This window comes from Anabrus simplex, chromosome 2 (genome assembly GCF_040414725.1).
Source record: "Anabrus simplex isolate iqAnaSimp1 chromosome 2, ASM4041472v1, whole genome shotgun sequence".
Taxonomy (NCBI): Eukaryota; Metazoa; Arthropoda; class Insecta; order Orthoptera; family Tettigoniidae; genus Anabrus; species Anabrus simplex.
In genome coordinates, this window is record NC_090266.1 from 61,091,299 (window position 1) to 61,117,624 (window position 26,326).

A 26,326-nucleotide genomic window follows, 5' to 3' on the forward strand; every position below is an offset into this window, starting at 1 on the left:
TTATACGCTATTATATCACTCATTGTTTTTCCTAGTCAATCTCGTCGCTCACATAAGGCTTATTAATTGTGCCATGCTGCTAACAAACATTTTCTGTCCATTGTCTTTCAAAACAACAATGCGGCCGTCCTGTGTCCACACCCGTCGGAGTCCGAAGTGATCACGTGCCCTGTTTAGAATAGTTTTTCTGATACCTGTCAGGGATTCAGTCAGTAGAAGGCCAGTTCCTTTTAACAGCCGCTTGGCCCTCCAAACTCTGTCCCGGTCATGATAACGCACGAATTTTATAATTACAGGGCGCTTACCCGAAGCAACAACCTGAGCTGTGGTTCGTTTTAGCACCCCTAAACGATGGCAACGATCTATATCAGACATAGTTATATCTACATTTAACTTGCCCTTCATCGTGTTGATAACGTTCTCTGCCGGCTCCTCATGCAGCACTAAGCAGTTCCGCCGGCTGTACTGTTCAGCTTCATCAAGCAGCTCGGCCTGTTGTTCGAGGCGCTGTTCAGTAAATTCCAGTTTTTTTGTTATGTCTTTCAGCTCACTAGACACCTTTTCTTGGAACTGAGAGAACTCAGCCTTTTCAGTATTTTCATAAAAATAATTCAACTATTTTTCACTACCTTTCACCGCCTGTTAAGTGCCCTGTCCGAAAGCAAAACGGTACAGGTTCCCGTATTTTTAAAAGACTTTCCAAATACCAAGTTTCTTGTCTCTAGCATGTTAAGTTTTGACATATAATGTAAAATGAAATGGCGTATGGCTTTTAGCGACGAGAGATCCCAGAACGGGTTCGGCTCGCCAGGTGCAGGTCTAATGATTTGGCGCCCTTAGGGGACCTGCACGTCGTGATGAGGATTAAATGATGATGAAAACAATCGAACCCGGGACCCCTGTGACCAAAGGCCAGCACGCTAACCATTTAGCCATAAGGCCGGACGACATATAATGTAGATATACCGGTCTTCTTCTTCTTCTTTTCCTGCCGCTTTTTCCCACACCTGTGGGGTCGCGGGTGCGAACTGCGTCGCACATGTGGATTTGGCCCTGTTTTTACGGCCGGATGCCCTTCCTGACGCCAACCCTCTTTGGAGGGATGTAAGCACTATTGCGTGTTTCTGTGGTGGTTGGTAGTGTAGTGTGTTGTCTGAATATGATGGGGAGAGTGTTGGGACGGACATATACACCCAGTCCCCGAGCCAGAAGAATTAATCAGAAGCGATTAAAATCCCCGACCCGGCCGGGAATCGAACCCGGGACCCTCTGAACCGAAGGCCAGTACGCTGACCATTCAGCCAACGAGTCGGACATAATGTAGATATACCGGTACTTATTTTAAAACTTCACCCGCTTTTCCAATACTTTTCAGCGCCTCAACTGGATTTTCCGAAAGCAAAAAAGTACCTGTTTCATTATTTTTAAAGGATATTCAAATACCAGTTTTCATGCCTGTACGTCTGTAAAACCTTTAGTTTTTGAGATAAATGGATACTCATAAGAATTATTCAACTTCTTCTTCCTCACTTCTTTCCACCCCTCTCCCGCCTTAAGTGGACTTTCCGAGAACAAAAAAATACTTCTTAGTTTATTTTGAAAGGAAATTCAAAACACCAACTTTCACGTCTGCAACAGCTTCAGTTTCTGAGATATAATTTTACTCATGAAAGTAATTAAACTCCTTTTTCACTCCCCTTCCTACCGTTAAGTTGATTCCCCCTCCCCAAAAGTGCGTGCTTCTTTATTTTTATATGAGATTCCAAATACCAGTGTTCACGTCTTTAACATTTTTAGTTGAAGTGTAATGGCGTATGCCTTTTAGTGCCGGGAGATCCCAGGACGGTTTCGGCTCGCCAGGTGCAGGTCTTTTGATTTGATGCCCGAAGGCGACCTGGGCGTCGTGATGAGGATGAAATGATGATGAAGACAACACGTACACCTATCCCCCGTGCCAGGGAAATTAACCAATGATGGTTAAAATTCCAGACCCTGCCGGGAATCGAACCCGGGACCCCTGTGACCAAAGGCCAGCACGCTAACCATTTAACCAATGAGCCGGACGACATATAATGTAGATATACCGGTACGTATTTTAAAACTTCACTCGTTTTTCCAATTCGTTTCAGCCCCTCAATTGGATTTTCCGAAAGCAAGAATAAAAATACGTGTTTCATTAATTTTAAAGGATATTCGAATACCAGTTTTCATGCCTGTACGTCTGTGACACCTTCAGTTTTTTAGATAAATGTATTCTCATAAGAATTGTTCAACTTCTTCTTCCTCACTTCTTTCCACCCCTCTCCCGCTTTAGGCGGACTTCCCAAAAACAAAAAAATGCTACTTTCTTTATTTTGTAAGGAAATTCAAAATACCAACTTTCACGTCCGTAACAGCTTAAGTTTTTGAGATAGAATTATACTCATGAAAGTAATTCAACTCCTTTTTCACCCCCCTTCTTATCCGTTAAGTTGATTGTTCCCCTAAAAGCGCGTCTTTCTTTATTTTTAAAAGAGATTCAAAATACCAGTGTTCACGTCTTTAACATTCATAGTTGAAATGAAATTGCGTGTGACTTTTAGTGCCGGGAGATCCCAGGACGGGTTCGGCTCGTCAGGTGCAGGTTCCTTGATATGACGCCCGTAGGCGTCCTGGGCGTCGTGATGAGGATGAAATGATGATGAAGACAACACATACACCCAGCCCCCGTGCCAGGGAAATTAACCAATGATGGTTGAAATTCCCGACCCTGCCGGGAATAGAACGCGGAACCCCTGTGAGCGAAGGCCGGCACGCTAACCATTTAGCCATGGAGCCGGACAATATTTTTAATTTTTTGAGGTATAAGTATCCTCACACAAAGAAATCAAGTAATTTTTCAATTCATTCACCCCCCTTCCCCCTTGAAGTGGATTTTTCCAAAGACAAAAGATTACGTGTTTCTTTAGCTTGAAAGAAAATTCCAAATGCAAATTTTCATGTCTGTAACATCTACAGTTTTTGAGATATATGTATCCTCGTAAAAGGAATTCATCTCCGTTTTTATTCCCCACTTTACCAAGCAGATTCCCCCCCACCCACCCAAATGCGTGTTTGCTGGTTTTTAATGGAGATTCCAAATACCAGTTTTCACGCCTTTAACATCTTTAGCTTTTTGGTATGTATGTATACATTCTCATACAAACATTCAACTAGTTTTTCAATCCTTTCAGCCCCCCCCCCCTCCGTTAGAAGATTTTTCCCGAAAACCAAAGAATACGTGTTTCCTTATTTTTAAAGGCGATTCCAAATACCAATTTTCACGTCTGCAACATGTTAAGGTTTTGAGATATACTGTAGATACGCTAATTTTAAAGAATCCCCCTCTTTTTCAGTTCCTCCTAAGTGGATTTTCCGAAAACAAATTATGTTTCTTTACTTTTCCAGGAAATTCCAAATACCAGTTTTCATATCTGTAACATATTAGGTGTCTGAGATCATTTGCAAATACAGGTAGTCTTTTTAAAAATTCACCCCGCTTTTACTCCTGTTCACCCCCTATTCATCGGATTATCCAAAAAATCAAAAATACGTGTTTCTTCATTTTCAAAGGAGATTCCAAATTTCAATTTTCATGTCAGTAACATCTTCAGTTTTTGAGATATAAGTCTTCTTATAAAAGGTGTTCAACCCCTTTTCCCCCATTTTCACCCCCCTTAATGGGATTTTCCGAAAAAAATACGTGTTTCTTTATTTTTAAAGGAGATTCCAAATACCAATTTTTAAATCTGTAAACTTTTAAGTTTTTGAGATATAGATATCGTCTTTTTAAATATTCACCCCCCTTTTCACCCCCTTCGCGACGGAAAATCCAAAAATCCCACCTTAGTGAGCACCCACATGTTAATATGAATATATCCCCAAAATTTCATTTCTTTATGTCCAGTACTTTTGGCTCGGCGGTGATGAATCAGTCAGTCAGTCAGTCAGTCAGTCAGTCAGTCAGTCAGTCAGTCAGTCAGTCAGTCAGTCAGTCAGTCAGTCAGTCAGACAGTCAGTCAGTCAGTCAGTCAGTCAGGACATGTTATTATATATGTATATGGATAAATGATATATTTGACTTTGTGATTGCCTTATTTCGAATAGGAATATGAATTCAGGACATATCTTTTGAATGATAGAAAAATAGTAAGTTATTAATAGCAAGTATTGGCTGAACTAAGCAAGAAACTTGTCGAGTTTCCAATGCTAACGATAAAAATAAATTTCATAATACAATTCATAAATAATGATATCAAGCATAATTGTTACCGAGCTGTGATATGAACATGTACAACTATTTCAGGTAGCGATGGACGTTAAATTGAAAGAATACTATCTGACAGCAACTTAAATTTCCCAGGATGAGATTGTATTTTCTAGTAACTTCATTTCAGCAACGTTGTAAATAAAATAAAGTCTAGTCTATCACAATGATGACAAAGAGTGGTAACAGAGGTAAATTTGATCATATATCAGATGAATTTAACACATCAGCTATATAATATTTAATCGATTTTGGATTTTAATAACGTCATTTAATTTTCCTCTTCCAAGATGCTTACATTGTATTTTAATAAATAGTAGTTGTTAAAATTTACTCGAAGTATTTTTTATAGATTTTTTCAATAGCATAAGGAATATTAGAGTTAAGACAAGGAGTTTTCAAGCAATTATGTCGACCCATTGATGCGTCGGATGGAGACGTCCATCAAGTAGACTGAAAGTTAGGTAACATCATACTCGGCGTATCAACTTTTCTCTGATCCCACCTAAAATAACTTATATATTCAAGCACCCTGAGAAGCTGGCTGGGATTCCTTTTACGTTCACTAATCTGGACGCGGAAATGGCGTAGTACGTATTATTGAAACAAGGAGGGTTCTTTCCGCATCTGTATCGTTGGTCTGAAAGACATGTTCCCAGGGAAGTAAATCTGCTTCGGTTCTAAATTCACTTGCATGAAATTCACTGCAGCCCCGGACCAATACTGTTTTATGTCCCGATCTTGGGATAGATATGGAAAATAGATGGTACGTTAGATCGTGCCCTGAAAAGCCTGCAGCGGGTCCCTGTCCATATTCGACGACTAAGTCATTGCACTTGGAGAATATTATATCACTAGTAGAAGTAAACAAGGGAAATATTCAATTCATGCTGAAAATATCACCTGTACAGTTTTGGTCTAAAACTGAATATGGCAACAAAATATGGATAAAAGTCCCATGTCTTTTACGTTTGTCTCTCTTTCTGGATTTGGAACATTGGTGTATATTATATACACGGCCTGTATGTATTGGTATATACACGTCGGTATATTCATGTATTTTTAACGACGGTGTAAGATTTCTTCCCTATCGCGTTCATTAGTGTTGCAATATACTCAGTCTCTGAATAATTACTTTGAAGCATCTTTGCTGTTGCCACCCGTTGCGTTATAACCGGATTGATTCCTTGGACATTCCAAAGAACTCGACTGAAGAAAGGGAAATATGGTTTACTAAGATTTAATAAATATAGCATAGCTTGTATTTCAGTATAGGCGTCTTACAAAGACAGTGATGGTGGGCTGGGATTCTTAACTACTTACAGAATATCAGACAATATTTGTTATGAATTGCACAGGACACACTTCACTCAGCGTCTGATTACTATCAAAACCACAGGTAATTTATATCGCATGAACACAATCGAATATATATTCAAAGAAAGGGATTTATCGTGCAGTGAATATCTGATATTAAGTATTATTCTTCCACTATCGTAAAATAATAGGTGCGAACAAGGCAAGAGTTAACCAACTTATTAACACGAATAAAAGATGAAATTTGGAATGGGTCGGAGGGAATATCTCTACCATGGCAAGAAACATTATCCACATTACTCGTCGTTACATGCAATCCAGCGGTATCTGATAGGCCATGCGCTACTCTGAAACAACATAGTGTACTGATCATCATCTCGAATGAAAGTACTACAGTACAAGTATTACAAATGATAGTGCTACAGTCCAAGTATTACGAAATAAATTAACTTCTAATATCTCAAAATACTTAAAGTCTTCCACAGTGAAGTCTGACATACCTTGACACAGTCCAGACCCAGCAGTGTCTTGCACTGCGGATGACTCTGCATCTTCCTTCGAGCATACTCTGAAATGTGCATCACTCCCCACTCAGGTACTGCCACATGAAGATTCTTACCGCTTACTTTAGTAGGATTTATATGTGGGTTATGAATTTCAGCAATCTGAGTAGAACACGCAGCTGCCGGGTCACCTGAGGAGCATATATCTCCACACCAAAACTCATTACCAGGCAATGCGTTACCGTCCCAAGCATAAGATACAACGAGCAACTTGCCTTCATGTTCACCATACAGTAAAGTGTGAGGTGGGTCCATCGAGAAATGAACCCGAAATTGGCCTTCAAGTAATCCTCCATTTCCAACACCACCACAGGTCGTTTCTTTGAACCAACCGAATCGAACATCGGATACGTTTGGCAGAACTCCCTTCAGTTTCTTTAGACAACTGGCAAAGGCATTCAAAAACCTTTTCTCCTGTCTGTTGTCAATACTCCATACACCGAGACCTATACCAACAACATGTATGAATGCCTTCTTGCGAGCAGACTTAGCTCGATGTTCTGCTTCTAGAAGCAAGGTTTCAAACGAGACGGCAAGTCGCTTCTCGTAAATTAAGCTGTCAAAGTATGCATCATCATTTAGTTTGAGAAACCGTTTGCACATATTTGGTTCATTTATGAACTTCTTTACTTCATCATAAGTTGGCAAGTTAGGCAGAACTCCATAGAACCTTGCCCATATATATCGCCAGAGATTAATTTCATTATACTTTTTACATTCTTCATCTGAGCATTCGGCACCATATCCGTTTTCCACTAAGTTCTGATCTCCTGATACTATCATTTCCTGATATTCCATTACATTAACCTTTTCCAGTCGAGGACCTATAAGGCCTACAATTACACCACTAGGCTGAACATTGTGTACTCTTCGAACTCCAGAATTTGTCCTGTTCCCATCATTAACGAACACAGTTCGGGAAGACACGGACAGCAGAGCGGACAACTTCATTTCATCGTAACTCAGACAATCACGAAGAACAAGAGGTGGAATCTCGTAATCTTTTCCAACACTTTCCCACCCTCCACTTCCATTTTTTCCACAGATTAATCCATAGCAATCCCACCGACTAACAAAATAGACTGCTCGCTTATTCAATAAGCGATGAACGAAGTCCACAATCCCCATATCTGTATACAAGTCACGTTCAGTTTTGGAGCCATATTTCTGTTTGAAGTCCAAGAAGTCGGACATAAGATACAGGACGCACTCGTGTACAAGTGGATATGCCGAATTCGCATTATCTTCGAGAATTTGACTGCCAACTTCAAGATTTTGAGATCTTACAGTTTGCACTGGGAACTGGACACCAAATTGGCTGCTGCGATCCATCAAGTGTTGTAGATCGTCATCAGGCGGTGGATCGACTCCGGAACAAGCGATTAACTCTTCCATGACTTTTGGATCAGACCCGAGGGGTGGAGGGTCAGGCATGCCATATATTAGGCCATTAGCGTCATTTGAGTGTATCTGAAAAAATAAGAAGGTATTAAATAGGACGCTGCCTCACTGAATAGTTTAAACATTAAAATGCACAAATACTACATTTAAGAATGGAACATTAAATGCATCCAAAGTCATAACACAGTTGTTTTAGATCATAAATGTGGCTGACAGATTGAAAAACAAATGGAAAATTATTTTAAGCTTAATTGTGCGAATAAGAATGTCACAGTGAAATCTTCCGTTCATGTTCATTGCTATTATGTTATTACACAAATACACTTTGGCAGCACAAAAAGAATGGTGAGGGGATAGACCTCTATCTATGATGTTTTAAATATACATTAGAAATTGGGTTTGGCTTCTATATCACATGTGTATCCAACCGTTCACAAGGTTCTTCACTGTATAACAACACCTCAACATAGCCACTTGATTTGGGAGAGACTTACGGCTGATGTTGAGACAGCAGACCTTCTACCTGGAAAGGAGGTCGGAGTTACAGTATTTCAGATAACACCACAAGAACATCGTATCGATAACTGAAGGAAACAGAAGCTGTAACTCACCTCGGTGGAACAGACTCACAGAATGTGTCTACTCAAGCCGAAGACAAACGGTCCAGTTCACGTCCTGTAGCAAAAGAGCTTGCCTCTCTCGTAACGAAAGTGATCTGTACACTTTCACGGCTGCTCAAAAATTGTTACACTATGCCTGAAACATGGGATTGAAATCTCGACTTATGGTAATGAAACAAAAGTTATTTTGTGAGGAACAGGAGTGGCGACAGGCATTTTGTAAACAGAATGTGGGGAATGACTAGTTACACATCATCTACTCCGACAAGAGTGTTTTTTTTTACAGTATGTGTAGTTGGCCTGTAGACCTGTAGGCCTATAAGCTATTCAAGACCCCGGAGCACTCGATACAACTCGAAATACATGACCGATTGCCCATCCTCTGGTTGTCTCTACTACGTGTTGGAAATGGATGAGTCAATATGCTACAGAGAATAAAGTTCAAGCTCCAAATGGATGCGATGGAAATTGCAGGCACTATATTCTCTTACTTGAAAACTATAACAAAATGCCGTTGCTTTTACCCCGATAATGTACTTTGTTTCAGCAGGACAGGTCACTGGTCGCAAAGTGTCAACTAGATCCAGAATGGTTGACTATGTAGAAGCACGAAGATTCTTTTGGTGGACACTTTTGGTAATGACTTAAATCAGTTTGAGAATGTTTAACCAGAGATGGAAAGGAGAGTGACCAAACGGTAGACTGGCCCTTAATCAAGAACAAGGTACACTTCGTTGGAGATCGTAATGGACGTCTGGAACGAAAAACAAACGATGAACACTATGCTGCCTTTCTTGTCGCCTGTTTGGCTGCCAGACCTCATGATGAGAGACTTAAATGTGAAAATAATAAAATATATTCCAGTCAGTCAACCTTAATTTACAATATAAAGGAAAAATTAAGATATAAGACCTCAAACAAACACGACTTGTCCAATCGAGTGGACATACTTAGATACCTCAAATCAAATAAATTTAAAATCGGCTTGTAAATATATTAAAGTGCCGTATTCAGATCCGTTTACATATTGTTAAGATGTTCCAGTTCTGGAGGGGAAAACTGGGTCAAACAGTGGCATGGTTTATTACAATCAAATATATACCGCCCGTTATTATTTAGTTTTATGAAGCTCAACCAACATTGAAGTTCTCCATACGGTCGATATTGATCTACATCCTGTCAACAATAGTAAACTCGTGCCCTAGTTCCGACGTGATGCAGATTTTTCAGGCATACCCCTAATGGACGTGAGCTGTTTATACAACTTTAACCACCCACTAGCCCTTATGTCGACAGTACCAGAAATCGACCACGGACATCCGAGGACGGCAGTTAATAGCGCTAACCGTTACGCTACGAAGGCGGACTGTGTCGACAATGTAAGGTTGAAAACGTAGTGGAGCGGAGAGTAAAGCTGCGAACAATGTAAGGCTGAAAACATAGTGGAGCGGAGAGTAAAGCTGCGAACAATGTAAGGCTGAAAACATAGTGGAGAGGAGAGTAAAGCTGCGAACAATGTAAGGCTGAAAACATAGTGGAGCGGAGAGTAAAGCTGCGAACAAGGTAAGGCTGAAAACATGGTGGAGCGGAGAGTAAAGCTGCGAACAATGTAAGGCTGAAAACACAGTGGAGCGGAGAGTAAAGCTGCGAAGAATGTAAGGTTGAAAACATAGTGGAGCGGTGAGTAAAGCTGCGAACAATGTAAGGCTGAAAACATAGTGGAGCGGAGAGTAAAGCTGCGAACAATGTAAGGCTGAAAACATAGTGGAGCGTAGAGTAAAGCTGCGAACAATGTAAGGCTGAAAACATAGTGGAGCGGAGAGTAAAGCTGCGAACAATGTAAGGCTGAAAACATGGTGGAGCGGAGAGTAAAGCTGCGAACAATGTAAGGCTGAAAACATAGTGGAGCGGAGAGTAAAGCTGCGAACAATGTAAGGCTGAAAACATAGTGGAGCGGAGAGTAAAGCTGCGAACAATGTAAGGCTGAAAACATGGTGGAGCGGAGAGTAAAGCTGCGAAGAATGTAAGGTTGAAAACATAGTGGAGCGGAAGGTAAAGCTGCGAACAATGTAAGGCTGAAAACATAGTGGAGCGGAGAGTAAAGCTGCGAACAATGTAAGGCTGAAAACATAGTGGAGCGGAGAGTAAAGCTGCGAACAATGTAAGGCTGAAAACATGGTGGAGCGGAGAGTAAAGCTGCGAACAATGTAAGGCTGAAAACATAGTGGAGCGTAGAGTAAAGCTGCGAACAATGTAAGGCTGAAAACATAGTGGAGCGTAGAGTAAAGCTGCGAACAATGTAAGGCTGAAAACATAGTGGAGCGGAGAGTAAAGCTGCGAACAATGTAAGGCTGAAAACATGGTGGAGCGTAGAGTAAAGCTGCGAACAATGTAAGGCTGAAAACATAGTGGAGCGGAGAGTAAAGCTGCGAACAATGCCACGAGTGTTAAAAAAGCGCCTACAAAAGAGGTTTGTGTTCACAGTGCGCGTATCGAAGTGAATGATACTGTCGACATGAGGGCTGGTGGGTGGTTAAATTTGTATAAACAGCTCACCTCCATTAGGGGTGTGCCTGAAAAAGGTGCACCACATCGGAACTAGGGCACAAGTTTACTATTGCTGACACAGGCAGGATGTAGATCAATATCGACCGTATGGAGAAATTCAATGTTGGTTGAGCTGGTTGGTTGAGTGAGTGAATGATGATAAACGGGGTTAAAAGTCAGGTTGTGAGTTTCACAAATAGGAAAAGTCCTCTCAGTTTTAATTACTGCGTTGATGGGGGTGAAGGTTCCCTTCGGGGAACATTGTAAATACCTAGGTCTTAATATAAGGAAAGATCTTCATTGGGGTAATCACATAAATATGATTTAGGGGTTGTAGTAAGGATGTAAAGGAGAGGGCATATAAGTCTCTGGTAAGACCCCAACTACAGTATGGTTCCAGTGTATGAGACTCTCACCAGGATTACTTGATTCAAGAACTGGAAATAATCCAAAGAAAAGCAGTCTGGGTGATTTCCGACAAAAGGGTAGCGATACAAAAATGTTACATAGTTTGGGCTGGGAAGATTTGGGAGAAAGGAGACGAGCTACTCGACTACGTGGTATGTTCAAAGCTGTCAGTGGAGAGATGGCATGGGAGGACATCAGTAGACGAATAAGTTTGAGTGGTGTCTTTAAAAGTAGGAAATATCACAATATGAAGATAAAGTTGGAATTCAAGAGGACAAATTGGGGCAAATATTCGTTTATAGGAAGGGGAGTTAGGGATTGGAATAACTTACCAAGGGAGACGTTCAATAAATTTCCAATATCTTTACAATCATTAAAGAAAAGGCTAGGAAAACAACAGATAGGGAATCTGCCAAATGGGCGACTGCCCAAAATGCAGATCAGTAGTGATTGAATAAACAGATTTTGAAACGTTACAATAACATTTTTGATTACTTGTGAATATGTTTAGACTGTTACAACGACGATGATTTACCGAATAAACGTCTACTTTATTCTTCATATTTCAGAACTACGAAATCATTGTTTTTTACAGGAAGTGCCTAGCAAGGAAAACAAATGAAAACACTCTCACAAACATGACGAAAAACAAAAATAAATTTGATCTCGCCTGTTTCATTTACTTCAAGTCAATATTTGGTAGTTTTTCACATTTTTGGCACTTCCTTGAGCCTTTGATACATGGAGTCCATGGAGTTCATGCCACAACTGATTTTGTTGGTAACTTTTTCCACAGGTATAGCTATTCTCAGCCCCCCCCCCCCTCAACACAGATTTTCATTTTCTTTAAACTGTTTTACGTCGCATGAACATAGATAGGTCTTATGGCGACGATGGGAGAGCTAGAACCGGGAGAGAAGCGACCATGGCCTTAAATAATGCACAGCCCCAGCACATGCCCGGTGTGAAAGTGGAGAACCACGAAAAACCATCTTCAGGGGCTGCTGACAGAGGGGTTCGAACCCATGCGTTGCAATTTGACAGCTACGAGACCTAAGCCACGCAGCAACGCGCTCGGTCCACAGATTTTCAATGGGGTTCAAGTCAGGCGACTTCACCGACCAAGGCATAACGATGGCCTAGAATGAAAACCTCGTATCTCACAAAGTTCTTCCTATCTATTATTTCACTTAAGACTGGTCTCGCCTTCCAGCCACATCTGGGTATGCAGTCCATCAGAACAATGTTCGTTGGGTTTATTTTCCTATGCTTACTAGTAAAGGAAAATGAACCTTATAAAACTTATACTCTAGGAATTAGTAAATATGTCACACAAACATGCTTTCCTATAGTACGGTAAGGTAAGGTTCATTTTCCTTCACACACCCGCATAGGAAAAAAGAACACAACGTACATTGTTCTGATGGACTGCATATCCATGTGTGGCTGGGAGGCGTGGCGAGTCTTAAGGGAAAAATTGGATAGGAAGAACTTTGTGAGATACGAGGTATTCATTCTACGCTGTCGAAAGAGACACCTCATTGACTTCAAACCATTTTTTTTTACCAATTTCGAGGTCCGCCTCTGTGATGTAGTGGTTAGCGTGATTAGCTGCCACCCCCGGAGATCCGGGTTCGATTCCCGGCTCTGTCACGAAATTTGAAAAGTGGTACGAGGGCTGGAACGGGGTCCACTCAGCCTCGGGAGGTCAACTGAGTAGAGGTGGGTTCGATTCCCACCTCAGCCACCCTGGAAGTGGTTTTCCGTGGTTTCTCACTTCTCCTCCAGGCAAATGCCGGGATGGTACCTAACTTAAGGCCACGGCCCCTTCCTTCCCTCTTCCTTGCCTGTCCCATCCAATATTCCCATCCCTCCACAAGGCCCCTGTTCATCATAGCAGGTGAGGCCGCCTCGGCGAGGTACTGGTCATTCTCCCCAGTTGTACCCCCGACCCAAAATCTGAATCTCCAGGACACTGCCCTTGAGGCGGTAGAGGTGGGATCCCTCGCTGAGTCCGAGGGAAAAACCGACCCTGGAGGGTAAACAGATTACGAATTATCCAACAACAACAACAAAAGTACAACAAGCAATTCCATGAAAGAAAATATTACAAGAAATACTACTGCTTTAACATTACAAATCCAGCACCATCAAATACAAATTCACACACAACTTAAGTATTTCCAGTGCTTAACGCTACCTACAGCTTACAATACTGTAGCGTGGGCTTAATACTAGCTTAACATTACATCACCGTCAGATACAAATTCACACGTACATTAAGTATTTCGAAATGTTACACGACTTACAATAACAACAACGAGAGAGAAAAACAAGAATTATTTGGCATTATTTATAATATTCACAACAGTCAGATTCATTCTACTAGTTATGGTCAAAATTCTCTTTGGCATTTTTTTTGCTAGTTGTTTTACGTCGCACCGACACAGATAGGTCTTACGGCGAAGATGGGACAGGAAAGGGCTAGGAGTGGGAAGGAAGCGGTCGTGGCCTTAATTAAGGTACAGCCCCAGCATTTGCCTGCTGTGAAAATGGGAAACCACGGAAAACCGTTTTCAGGGCTGTCGACAGTGGGGTTCGAACCTACTATCTCCCGAATACTGGATACTGGCCGCACTTTAGCGACTGCAGCTATCGAGCTCGGTGGCATCTTTCTATAACTATGTATACTCACTTCCAAAAAATATAAAAATGTTACCAACTTTACCTATTTTCAAGAGTATTGTAACTAAATACTTGAAATAGTATGGTAATTATGTTTAGGAAGCTTTGTCCTATCATATCTATTACATCATGTTAAATTATATATTTACTGTATTTTATTTTGTAATTACATTGTGAATATAGCCGCTATTGTAATTTATTTGTATTGCACCAAGAAGAGCCTTGGCTCAGGTGCCTATATTGAAATGAAATAAAATGGAAAGAAAATATTATAAGAAATACCACTAGTTTAACATCGTAAATCCAGCATCATCATATACAAATTCTGACACAGCTCAAGTATTTCCAGTGCTTAACACTGCGGCTTACGATACTAGAGGTTGGGCTTACTACTAGCTTAACATTACAACACCGTGATATACAAATTCACACGTACCTTTAGTACACTGACTGACAGAGCAAATGCAACACCAAGAAGGAGTGGTCAGAACTTTATGCCAATTGCAGGGTAGACTGACGTCACTGAGGTATGCTCATGATGTGAAATGTGCCGCTGTGTTGCGCACGTAGCGAACGATAAATGGGACACGGCGTTGGCGAATGGCCCACTTCGTACCGTGATTTCTCAGCCGACAGTCATTGTAGAACGTGTTGTCGTGTGCCACAGGACACGTGTATAGCTAAGAATGCCAGGCCGCCGTCAACGGAGGCATTTCCAGCAGACAGACGACTTTACGAGGGGTATGGTGATCGGGCTGAGAAGGGCAGGTTGGTCGCTTCGTCAAATCGCAGCCGATACCCATAGGGATGTGTCCACGGTGCAGCGCCTGTGGCGAAGATGGTTGGCGCAGGGACATGTGGCACGTGCGAGGGGTCTAGGCGCAGCCCGAGTGACGTCAGCACGCGAGGATCGGCGCATCCGCCGCCAAGCGGTGGCAGCCCCGCACGCCACGTCAACCGCCATTCTTCAGCATGTGCAAGACACCCTGGCTGTTCCAATATCGACCAGAACAATTTCCCGTCGATTGGTTGAAGGAGGCCTGCACTCCCGGCGTCCGCTCAGAAGACTACCATTGACTCCACAGCATAGACGTGCACGCCTGGCATGGTGCCGGGCTAGAGCGACTTGGATGAGGGAATGGCGGAACGTCGTGTTCTCCGATGAGTCACGCTTCTGTTCTGTCAGTGATAGTCACCGCAGACGAGTGTGGCGTCGGCGTGGAGAAAGGTCAAATCCGGCAGTAACTGTGGAGCGCCCTACCGCTAGACAACGCGGCATCATGGTTTGGGGCGCTATTGCGTATGATTCCACGTCACCTCTAGTGCGTATTCAAGGCACGTTAAATGCCCACCGCTACGTGCAGCATGTGCTGCGGCCGGTGGCACTCCCGTACCTTCAGGGGCTGCCCAATGCTCTGTTTCAGCAGGATAATGCCCGCCCACACACTGCTCGCATCTCCCAACAGGCTCTACGAGGTGTACAGATGCTTCCGTGGCCAGCGTACTCTCCGGATCTCTCACCAATCGAACACGTGTGGGATCTCATTGGACGCCGTTTGAAAACTCTGCCCCAGCCTCGTACGGACGACCAACTGTGGCAAATGGTTGACAGAGAATGGAGAACCATCCCTCAGGACACCATCCGCACTCTTATTGACTCTGTACCTCGACGTATTTCTGCGTGCATCGCCGCTCGCGGTGGTCCTACATCCTACTGAGTCGATGCCGTGCGCATTGTGTAACCTGCATATCGATTTGAAATAAACATCGATTATTCTTCCGTGCCGTCTCTGTTTTTTCCCCAACTTTCATCCCTTTCGAACCACTCCTTCTTGGTGTTGCATTTGCTCTGTCAGTCAGTGTACTTCACAATTTTACATATGACGTACAGTCGATAGCCCGGCCCAAATACTAACTATTATCTTAGCATCGTAAATACAGCACGTTCACATACAAATTCACACATACCTTAAATCATTCAGTTGCCTTAATACTTACTACAGTTTACAGTGGGTTGAACGTTGCATTAGAATAGGACACCACATAGAATGCTGGACTCTATTCTTGAAACATATTACATTTTGGGGAAAAGGGTCTAAGACAGCTGCTGGTAATGCATTCCAACCATCAATTCCCTGAATTACACACGAATATCATAGTTGGTATTTTGCGATCTATTATCGAAGAAGCCTGAATGAATCACAGAAGCGGCGTATAAAAACATAACGATTACCGTAAAAACCAAGCACAAGTCAAGTAAAAAGTTGAAAATGTCGTTCTAAAACAGCCATTCCAAAACTGTGGTCAGCGGACCCCTAGAGGCTCGCGATGATAATCCAAGGGGTCCGCAATAATATTGTGCATGGATTAATTTTTTTAATAGAGGCGAACTCTTCTGTAACAATGCCGTGAAACGTAGCCAGGCAATATAATGCACGCCTGAGGTAGCTTAGATAGCCACCCTCCCTCAGCGTAAAAGAACTCGCCCTCCAGACGCCATGCACGTGTGCAGCGACAACAACAAGAACGCGCTTGTGGGGTACAGCTGTATTGATTTCGAAGCAAGATCAGAGGAGCTGTTGAATGCGCTGCAGTTCGCAATGCAAGGAAGTATTACGAAGGATTGCAAGAGGCTTGGGGGTGAAAGTGCATTACCTTACCGTACTGTAGCACGGTGGGTCAAGGCCTTCAAAGATGGACGACACAATGTGATAGACATGCCCGCGGCCTGGTTATACTGCAGTAAGTGATGACCATGTGCAGAATATGAACACGTTAGTGCTGGCAGATCGGAACACCACAATTCGTGAATTGGCGAAGGATACAGCACTGGCACCTTCGATTGTGCTGAAAATCTTGATGAAGCGGCTGGGAATGCGGAAAATCGCGATATGATGCAGCTTGTACGCACTTGGAGTGCGATAAACATGAAGACGAGGCCTTCTTAGGATGGATAATCACTTCGACGACACCTGGGCTCATATACCAAAACTGAAACGCCAAATAAACGAGTGGCATCGTCACAGGTCGCGAAAAGTAACGGTTCGGCTGACCATAACCAATGTGAAGGCCATGCTGGTCGTTGCCTACTACTGGGATGGTGTTATCATAAAGCATACCGTTCCCCGAGGACGCACCGTTAATGCGGAGTATTACTGTGCATTTTTACAAACGAACCTGGTAGCAGCTCAAAGAAGGAAACGAGGTCACTTCCTGAATAACCCACCCATCATTCTGCATGACAATGCAAAGCGGCATGCAACAGGCGTTGTGACTGCGTTGTTCAAATACTGGGCTGGGAAGTGCTTTATCATACCCATTATTATCCAGATCTCAACCCTTGCGACTACGATCTCATCCCTAAAATGGAAACACCACTTCGAGGGGTCCGCTTCCGCACAGTGGATGACATTCTCCAAGCCACCGACCGCTCTGTCCGCGACATCCGGAGATCAGGCACTCTCAACGGCATCCAACAGCTTCCACATCGCTGGGAACGAGTGCTACACAACGGTGGTGATTACTTCGAAGGCCTGTAAAACGCCTAACGTTGTACGTATCCTATGTATCAAAATAAAAAGTAGTTGACTCTATTAAAAATCAACCCATGTAAATTGCAAGTATTTAAAGAGCGAAATTTTACTGTACACACACAATTCATAGACCATTATACTAAATTTAGTAACTATGCCTTCACTGTTGTATAACTTACATACAGTATATGTAACTCTTAACTTGGTCGACTGATATTACAAGTTAGCAGCAGAAAAGAAATTCCACAAGGCAGTGTAAGTGAAGAAATTGTGAGACATTTGGAATTGCTAGTATCCACACTCAGATCATATTTTCCGCCTCTAGTTGAGAAAATCTCGTGGATCAGAAATCTCTTCTCTGAAATTGAACATGGACTGCCCACCTTTGAGGAAGGTCAACTAGCCGAAGTATCTGGGCAGAGAGAAAGTGAAAAATAAATTGAAGTGTGATATGGGTGGGCAATCAGATGCTCCAGGAAGTTCCATGAATGTGTCACAACTCCACGTCTCTGACCGACTTTTGTATCCATGACATTCTCTATGCCTTACAATTTCTAGAAAGGAGACACTGCGTTTAACGCCCTTCAATTCAACATACCTGTGTGAGTGTACCTTTTCTGTTCTCACACGTATGAAAATGAAAGTACAGAAACAGAGCTAATGTAGAGGCTGATCTTCGGTTCGAGTGACTACGCTTGTGAAACGCTGGGTCTTTGGAAAACAACTATCTGTCACATTGATCCAACAACAGCAACAAGCGAATTATTTCATGTAAGTTTCCAGATCCAGACTCTTGTAATTATTAGCCAAGTATCACATTGTTTTATAATTTCTGTATATGTATAAATAATCTTTATGTAAATGAAGTTAAATTTCAAAGAAAGTAAATATCAGTCTTAAATTATACGAATAAAACCAAACTTGGTATCAATACAAAATTCTGTTTTTGTTTACTGAATGCACTATTATGTTCTGTGGCTAACAGGTCCTTGGTCATGCATGCGATGTGCTCAGCGAGCCTCAGAAACCCTGGACTAGATGTAAGTATATTACACAGAAATTATGCGTATGCGCTCAAATGAGTTCCGATTCTATTTCTTTAAAATAAAATAATGCTACGAAGATAAACTGCGTATCTCTTGTACACTGAGTACATATGCATCAGCGGCCAGTCGAATTAAGTCAATATGACTGAGTCTTCCGAGTGATCACCATCTTTGCAGCTTCTTCCGGCTCGCAACGTCAGAACCAGATATCATTTTCTCTGTCTAAATGAGAGAAAAAAGAACACACAAGTGATAGTCCCATAGGTTAAAGTATTTGAACACTGGTACATTCGCCTGTTCCAGCTTGATGTAGGAACAGCAGGTCGTGGACGCGCTCGTAATCTACACGGGTTCGTCCCTCGTTTACAGGAAACCCCGCGTGACTGAAGTTGCACTCACTAGCTCCACTTGTTGCTGGTATACAAAATATATTTTAGCCACTCTGAAAATTCTGAGGAAATCATGCGTATTCGTTTTTCCACCATCCCAAAACGTCATTCTCATCTCCGAGTTCTTCATGAGCAGAAGCCATCGATAGAAGAATTTCGACCACGGGGGTTTCTCGTAAGCCATGTTTCCATCGCTGGAAACGACCTTTTTTGGTGGTTCTTTGCTAGAGCTCTGAAGTTCCTGTTCTTCTTTATGCTTTTTAATCAAACAGAAAAAATGGGACAGCGGCAATACTGCAAGCAGACATTTCCTTGGTTGTTTAGATAACATATTTTCAATGTATGAAGTGAATCTGGCTTCGTTCAGAACATCCTCCTTCTTACGTAGAGAGAGCATCTTTAACTGGTAAAACCACGGATATAGAAACGTTGCCACTTTGTGATACAAATGTATTTCCATTTTCCCTTTGACGAACTTGAGCGTTTTTGGCGTTATTTCCTTTAATTAATTGTACTTTGTCATTAGGTATTTGCTCACAATAACTAACAAGATGATTGAAGGAGCACATTTTGTATTGTTGGACTGCTGTCTCCTCCTAAACCATCCGTGGCTTCTTTGAAGGGTTTTAGGAAGTAAATCGAGTCACTCATGAGTTCCTTATTGACTGCTTCCATTTTATGTCTCACTTTTTATACTTTCTCATTGTTGCCTGCAGTCGCAGCCGATAGGACCTCAATCATTTTATAGTACTGGTTATGTACAGATTTGAGCATCATCAGCTTAGTATTCCATCTTGTTTCTACATCCTGATACCAAACCTGTACGTTTGAAACAGGCCAAAACTCTCTGTGTTTCCTTAATTATGTGCTATAGGTCGTGCGCCTGAGAATTAAGAAAATCATCTTGAAATGAGTGCCACAGAACTGTATTTAAACAATGCCCTATACAAGGTATTCGCGTAAAGCCTTCCTGAACCGTTAAGGCCTTCCTAATATTCGCAATTTGATCCGTTACAAAGGTAATCTTTTGTAAATCTGGCGGCTGAATTCATACCACAACACACCGATCGCTTACTTTTTTCATAATGTTCTCACCAGACTTCGGTGTGCTGGGGAAGAGGCAGGTTAAAAGATTTATGCTTTTTATTATTCACTCCTTAATGCAATGAACCACGAGGGAAATAAAATTATTAATTTTTCAATCATCCGTCCACATGTCTGTAGCTGCGGCGGAAGAATAACATTGCATTGCGTCACGAACTTCCGGTATTACAGAGTGACGAATATCATCGACCACTTCAAAATATCACCGGAAACAGTTGTGCAATGCAGGAACACCTCAGATGCATTTACTTTACCAAAGTCATTTCCTACATTAATTAATTCTTTTGCAACTATTTGAAGCCCTTTATCTGACACAACATTGAAAGCGCGTAGGTCTAAGGCCTGTGTATTTTATAAAGCTAAGAATAACACGGTTGCATGAATCACTCACCTGATTAAAAGGATAAAGAATGCAATAATGCCTTGCTAATGTGCTGCTGGTTGAACTTCGTAACAGGCATTGTCCTATTTTGCATTGGACAAATTCTTCTTTCTGCCCCCTGTCATCAATAACAACATACAATCGTTCCCATACTCCACTCTCCCCAAAATCTCTTCTTCCAATGCATACGATTTAATTTTGAAGTTACTCCCCATTTCACTTACTGTAGAACGGACGAGTGTCCCGCGGGCGAACCGCATTGTAAGCGGGCGGGCACGCAGGTGAAGAGCGTACGCATTCAGCCACAATGACGTTGTAGTCACGTCACAGGCTGTGAAGGCAGGGCGAGGTTCTCCCAGTCACTCTCGATTACTGAGCCGATACCCGAGTTTGAAATGGAGTTAGAAAATTATGAATGAAAGAGGGCCACGCCGAATATGACGGCATAGAACTAGTGGGAAGAATATTTTTTCAAGCAGGAGACCGTGCATTGTGGGCAGTCTGTTTTATCACAGAGGTATAACGCTACTACAAAGCGAACCAACCTCATTCGCATGAGGCTGTTGAATGGGATGATCTAATTAAAATGGTTGAATATATGAAGAAACATTTTAACGACGTAAGTATTATTACCATAGTTACGGAAATAATATGAATCGTGTTTTCACTCTGGTAATAAGTAATACATGATGGAGAAAACTGGTCAAATAGTGGTGCAACTTTGAGGGCCGGGTACAGAAACCCATACTTATTGCATAGCAGTTGATACCTTTTACCACCGGACCATTCGTGAAAGAATGCGTCGTCATAGCTGTGGAATGTATATGCCCTACTGCAAAAGGCAAATTCAGTCAAATTAACCTGTCTCAAGCAGCTATTGCTCGACGTATAGAAGAACTTGGGGAAGATATTGATCGTCAACTTGCATTAAAAGTTAAGAATTATTGCTTATTCTATACGCCTTGACGAAAGTACTGACGTTGTTGGGACAGCACACCTTGCAATATATATTCGAAAGGCGCACGAAGATCTACAAGTTAGAGAAGAGCTACTGAATATAGTGCCAAGAAGGTTATCATTACCGGGGAGGGTGTTTCTCGTAGTGTTGAGGAAGCTATGCCGTGGAATACAATGGTGTCAGTAGTCACCGACGGCGCTCCTACAACGATCGGCAATACAACTGGATTATTGGCACACTTAAGGTCAAAATTACTTTCAGGACATGATCTTCTGTCCATACACTGTGTTACCCATCAAGGGGCACTTTGTGCCAAGACACTAAAATTTCACCCTATTACGATTGAACGTCGTGCTTAATGTACTGCACGTTTTAAGGCATGCTGGTGTCACTCATAGGCAGTTCAATGAATTTCTGACCTCACTAGAAACAGAATATCAGGATATTTCTTATTTTTGTCATGTCAGGTGGCTAAGCAGTGGTAAGACTCTTAAGCGATTCATTCAGCTGGTTGACGAGATAAGGATATTCGTGGACAAGGAGGGAAAACCTGTCCCTGAACTTTCTGATCTTGCCTGGATCGTGGACTTAGCCTTTCTTACAGATATAGCCAGCTATCTCGATGCTCTTAATACATCATTGCAGGGTAGAGATCAGTTGGTTATTACAATGTTTGATAAAGTGCAGTCTTTTGAGCTGAAACTCGAACTGTGGAGAAAACAATTTGAAAGATCACAGTTTAAGTGCTGCTGCAGCTGACATTGGTGATAATCACTGGCAGATTTTCATTCAGTCTCTCAACAAATTACTTGACGCATTTGCTGAAAGATGTTATGAAATAGGTCACCTTCACTCGCTATTCCAGATATTTTCTTCGCCATTTTCAACTGACGATATCTCAGCGCCCTCCGACATCCAACTGGAGTTAATCGACCTTCAGGATAAAAGCTTTCTCGGGAGAAGTGGAGAGTGCCACATAAGGTAACTGATTTTTATTCAGTTGTTTAGATAGATCGAATTCCACGTCTATGTTACTGAGCAGCTGGCGTAATGAGTATGGGCTGGTTTACACGAGTAGAGTAGCGAGGCGAGTAGAGTGGATAGTAGAGCTACTAGCATCGTGTAAACGACCGGGATAGTAGCAAGTAGAGTAGAGTAGTTAGTAGGCAGTAGAGTAGAGTGGGTTTCCGCTGCGGTAAAGTAACTCTACCACTATCCTTCCCCCTCCACCGGAACCGAGCTCCGAGAGCTGGCGGAGAAGTCCGAGGACGCTCGATTTTTCAGCTGCCGCGTCATTCGACTGCTGTATTTGCATGTGTGTGCAGACGGTGGTATTACGTTGAGCGTTTATTTGGCGGTAAAATGAAGTGGACGGAAGAAGAAACTTGCAAATTTGTGGAGCTCTACAGCGAAAAAGAATGTTTATGGAACATAAACAACGTTACTTATAGAAATAAGAATATGAGACGGGCGGCGGAAGAGGACCTGATTGCGAAAATGGGTAAAGAGGGTTTTGGGTTAACGGAACTGAAACAGAAAATAAAAAAATTACGATGTACATACAATCAAGAACGCATGAAAATACGAAGATCCAAGAAGACTGGAGGTAGTGCCGCAGACATCTACACTCGAAAATGCAACATAAAATATAAACAAGTGTCAGCTGGATTTTCACTTAATATGAAGATTTCTCAAGTTTCAATGTTACACAGCGTGTTCATCATGTGTCTCGACATGTTTAAGTTAGACAATACAATGGTGCAGGACCGTGTACATTAATCATATTAATAACATACATAGGGATCTTTTACATATCACTTGCCACTGCCGTTAATTTTCAGCAATAACAGTAATTTCCCCAACAAATTGAACAGTTTCCATATGTTGTTTGGAATATCCAAAATAATTATTGTTTACAGTACAGTGTCAGATCTAGAAGCTTAAGCTCTACACCTAGGCCGTACAAGCAACGAACAAAAAAAAAATTAAATACATCAATAATTGGGATATTTATGGCGAAGAAGCTACTGCAAATTAGGCCTACGCCAGCGTAATTTACAGTGTACTTATGGCCGGTTACGTCTCAAAACTCACGTGCGAAAATTAGTAGCAAATGGTATCAAAACTCACGACTGCAAACTAATAGCTAAATTAATATTCCAATGAGTCTCAAAATTCACGACTCCGGATAGCAGGTGCCTGCGATGACGGCAGGAGGGGTGGGTGCGCGGTGACTCACTCACCAGGCCTCTCCTGAGGCCACGATACCATTAACATTAAATTTATATCAAAAGGAAAAATACGTTATATTACCTTTAAGACCACAGAAAAATTTTTTGATGATAATAATAATAATAATAATAATAATAATAATAATAATAATAATAATAATAATAATAATGTTGCATCCGGGAGATAGTAGGTTCGAATCCCACTGTCGGCAGCCCTGAAGATGGTTTTCCGTAGTTTCCCATTTTCACACCAGGCAAATGCTGGGACTGTACCTTAATTAAGGCCACGGCCGCTTCCTTCCAACTCCTAGACCTTTCCTATTCCATCGTCGCCATAAGACTTATCTGTGTCGGTGCGACGTAAAGCCCCTAGCGAATAATAATAATACACCTCTGTGTCATTCACCGACCATTATTTACCCCTGTGTGTTGGAGTGGCAGAGTAACATCCACAGTATCCTCTGCCTATCGTAAGAGGTGACTAAAAGGGGCCCCAGGGGTACTTACATTTTTTAGAAAAGGCCCTTGTCTTTCTTTGCCCGAAACCTTCATTTTCTCGAAGTATGGGCCACCTTCCATTTTTTCCCTCTGATTAGTATTAATAAAGGATGGCTGCCCAGTTGCACTCCCTCTTAAAACAGTAATCACCACCACCACCTTTTCCTTCATTGTTTTCAACACTTATTGATTTTTAATGAACCTTTCCACATTTTCTTGGCTGGGGAAAGAACCACCATCATAAAATATCATCAACATCAGCGCTGTGGAGTCTTTTTTAAGTCATATAGCAACAGAACGTCAAAGATAGCGATTGGCTACTTCGCTATATTTTAGATAGAATTCTGACACATTTTAATTTATGATTTTATAAATTTGGTGACCCAAGTAGTCAATACTACGCGTATATAACATTGCGTTTCGTGTAATCGCGTGGGGACGTGATGTAATATATTAATCTATGCTAAGTAAGGCATCTGGGAGTACATGACTCAGTCATACGTGTGGAGCATGAGTTCATATTATTTTCGGAAAGCGTATCAGAGACCGTTCATCATACTCGCCCACTTTCTGAAGGGAATGGAGATAAGTAATTTAATTTCCCTGCGATGAGATTCATGACCAAATTCATCTCTAATGAAACTAAATGAGTGAATTAACAGTCGTAATATTTAATATCGGTAAAATAAAGTTTCTTATATAAGTAAATGCCGTCTTCTGGCCTCATAATAGAACTAAGCTCCGGTAATTACTACCAACTGAAAATTTATTTTAACTAGCAGCAGGCAATATACCTACTTTAATTTTATGTCGTCCGGCTGCATGGATACATGGTTAGCATGCTGGCCTGTGGTCCAATGGGTCCAGGGAGTCCCAGGTTCGACTCCTGGCCGGGATTTTCACTTTCATTTGTTAATTCCTATGGCTCGGGAACTGAGTGTTTGTGCCGTCTTCAGCATTGGACTTCATGGATTGCAAAAAAAGAGGCGTATTTCTATTTTTCATCTATTCACATAATTCAATTGATTATCCATCCGACACACTTACACCGAAAAATTTATTCATGATGCAACCGATTATTCTACTCGTGAGTTTTGAGACTCGTGGGTTCTGAGACGACACACTGATGGCCAGTGGGTATTCTTTCTATAACTTTTGAAATGAATTCTATAAAATTTCATTCGGATAAGATTTAGGTTGGCTGAAATACAAAAAAATGGAAATAGAAACATCACTACAGTCTAACTGGGGAAAGGAGTACCTCACCCCTTCACCGTGGAACAAAACCTTCGCCAGAATTATGATCTATAATTAGACTGGAGCTCGTTCATATAGTTTTATCTTAGAAATCACCACTACAGTATTCACAGACGAAGACTAGTAAAATCCTGAGGGGATGATTACACTGTCGTTACTTTTTGTACAATAATGAATAAAGTCATAAAATTCAATCGTTTGTGTTTCTGGATTAAAATACATGCTTGTACTGCCAGAGAACTGCTCCTTCATTAACAAAATGATTCCTGAGACGATCCCTCATGTTCTTGGCCAACTGTGTCGAGCTTGTCCCCCCATATTTCTCCAAATTGCCAAGTTCTCTCAGAATTAATGCCGATGCCCCGAGTGTATCTCTCCTACTAAGCCAGCCTATTACCCATTCCCTTTTTTCCTCATTTACTTCTTCTTCTAACGCTTCACTAACCTCTTGCAGTAATATGTTTGTAAATGTCTTTAAACACTTCCTTACGATGTGCTTACGTCTTGACATGGTGCTACTACTGTACTCTACTCTACTGTATGACTCTACCCCGTATGAACGATACGAGTGTCAACTCTACCAGACAGCGGTAGAGTAGAGTAACGTGGCTACTCTACTAACTACTCTACTCGCCTCGCTACTCTACCCGTGTAAACCAGCCCTATTTGTCGAACAGATTTCAGACACTAGTTGTCACATGATATTACACCCACGTCATAGTTAAAAACAGCCATGATGTCACTTCCACCAAGCTACGAAGTGATACATATTGTGTTGAAATAGCCTCAGCAAAGTAGAATCTCCTTAAATTATATCATAAGTCTATATGCATAGAATAACAGAGTGATGACTCGACAGTTACTGTAATAGTATTGCAACATATGTTATAATGTCTTAAAAGTAGTTTCACAAATAATATATTCATATCCGATATTAGGCAGCAACTCTCACTCTACATTGTTTAAATGCTAAGAAACACACACACACACACACACACACACACACACACACACACACACACACACATACATACATCTATACATAATAAATTAAACACAATAATGCAAGCGATAATTAACTAATACATACCGAAATCAGATT

General features: G+C 41.7%; 1 protein-coding gene across 1 annotated transcript in view; it reads right to left on the bottom strand.

Moving 5' to 3' along the window:
* The window catches only part of LOC136863863 (uncharacterized), a 249,690-nt gene that overhangs the window by 62,462 nt on the left and 160,902 nt on the right, over nt 1–26,326 (bottom strand). Inside the window, exon 3 of the mRNA XM_067140222.2 lies at nt 6,103–7,635. Coding sequence (XP_066996323.2) covers nt 6,103–7,635 — 1,533 coding nt within the window. The remainder of the gene's footprint in view (nt 1–6,102; nt 7,636–26,326) is intronic.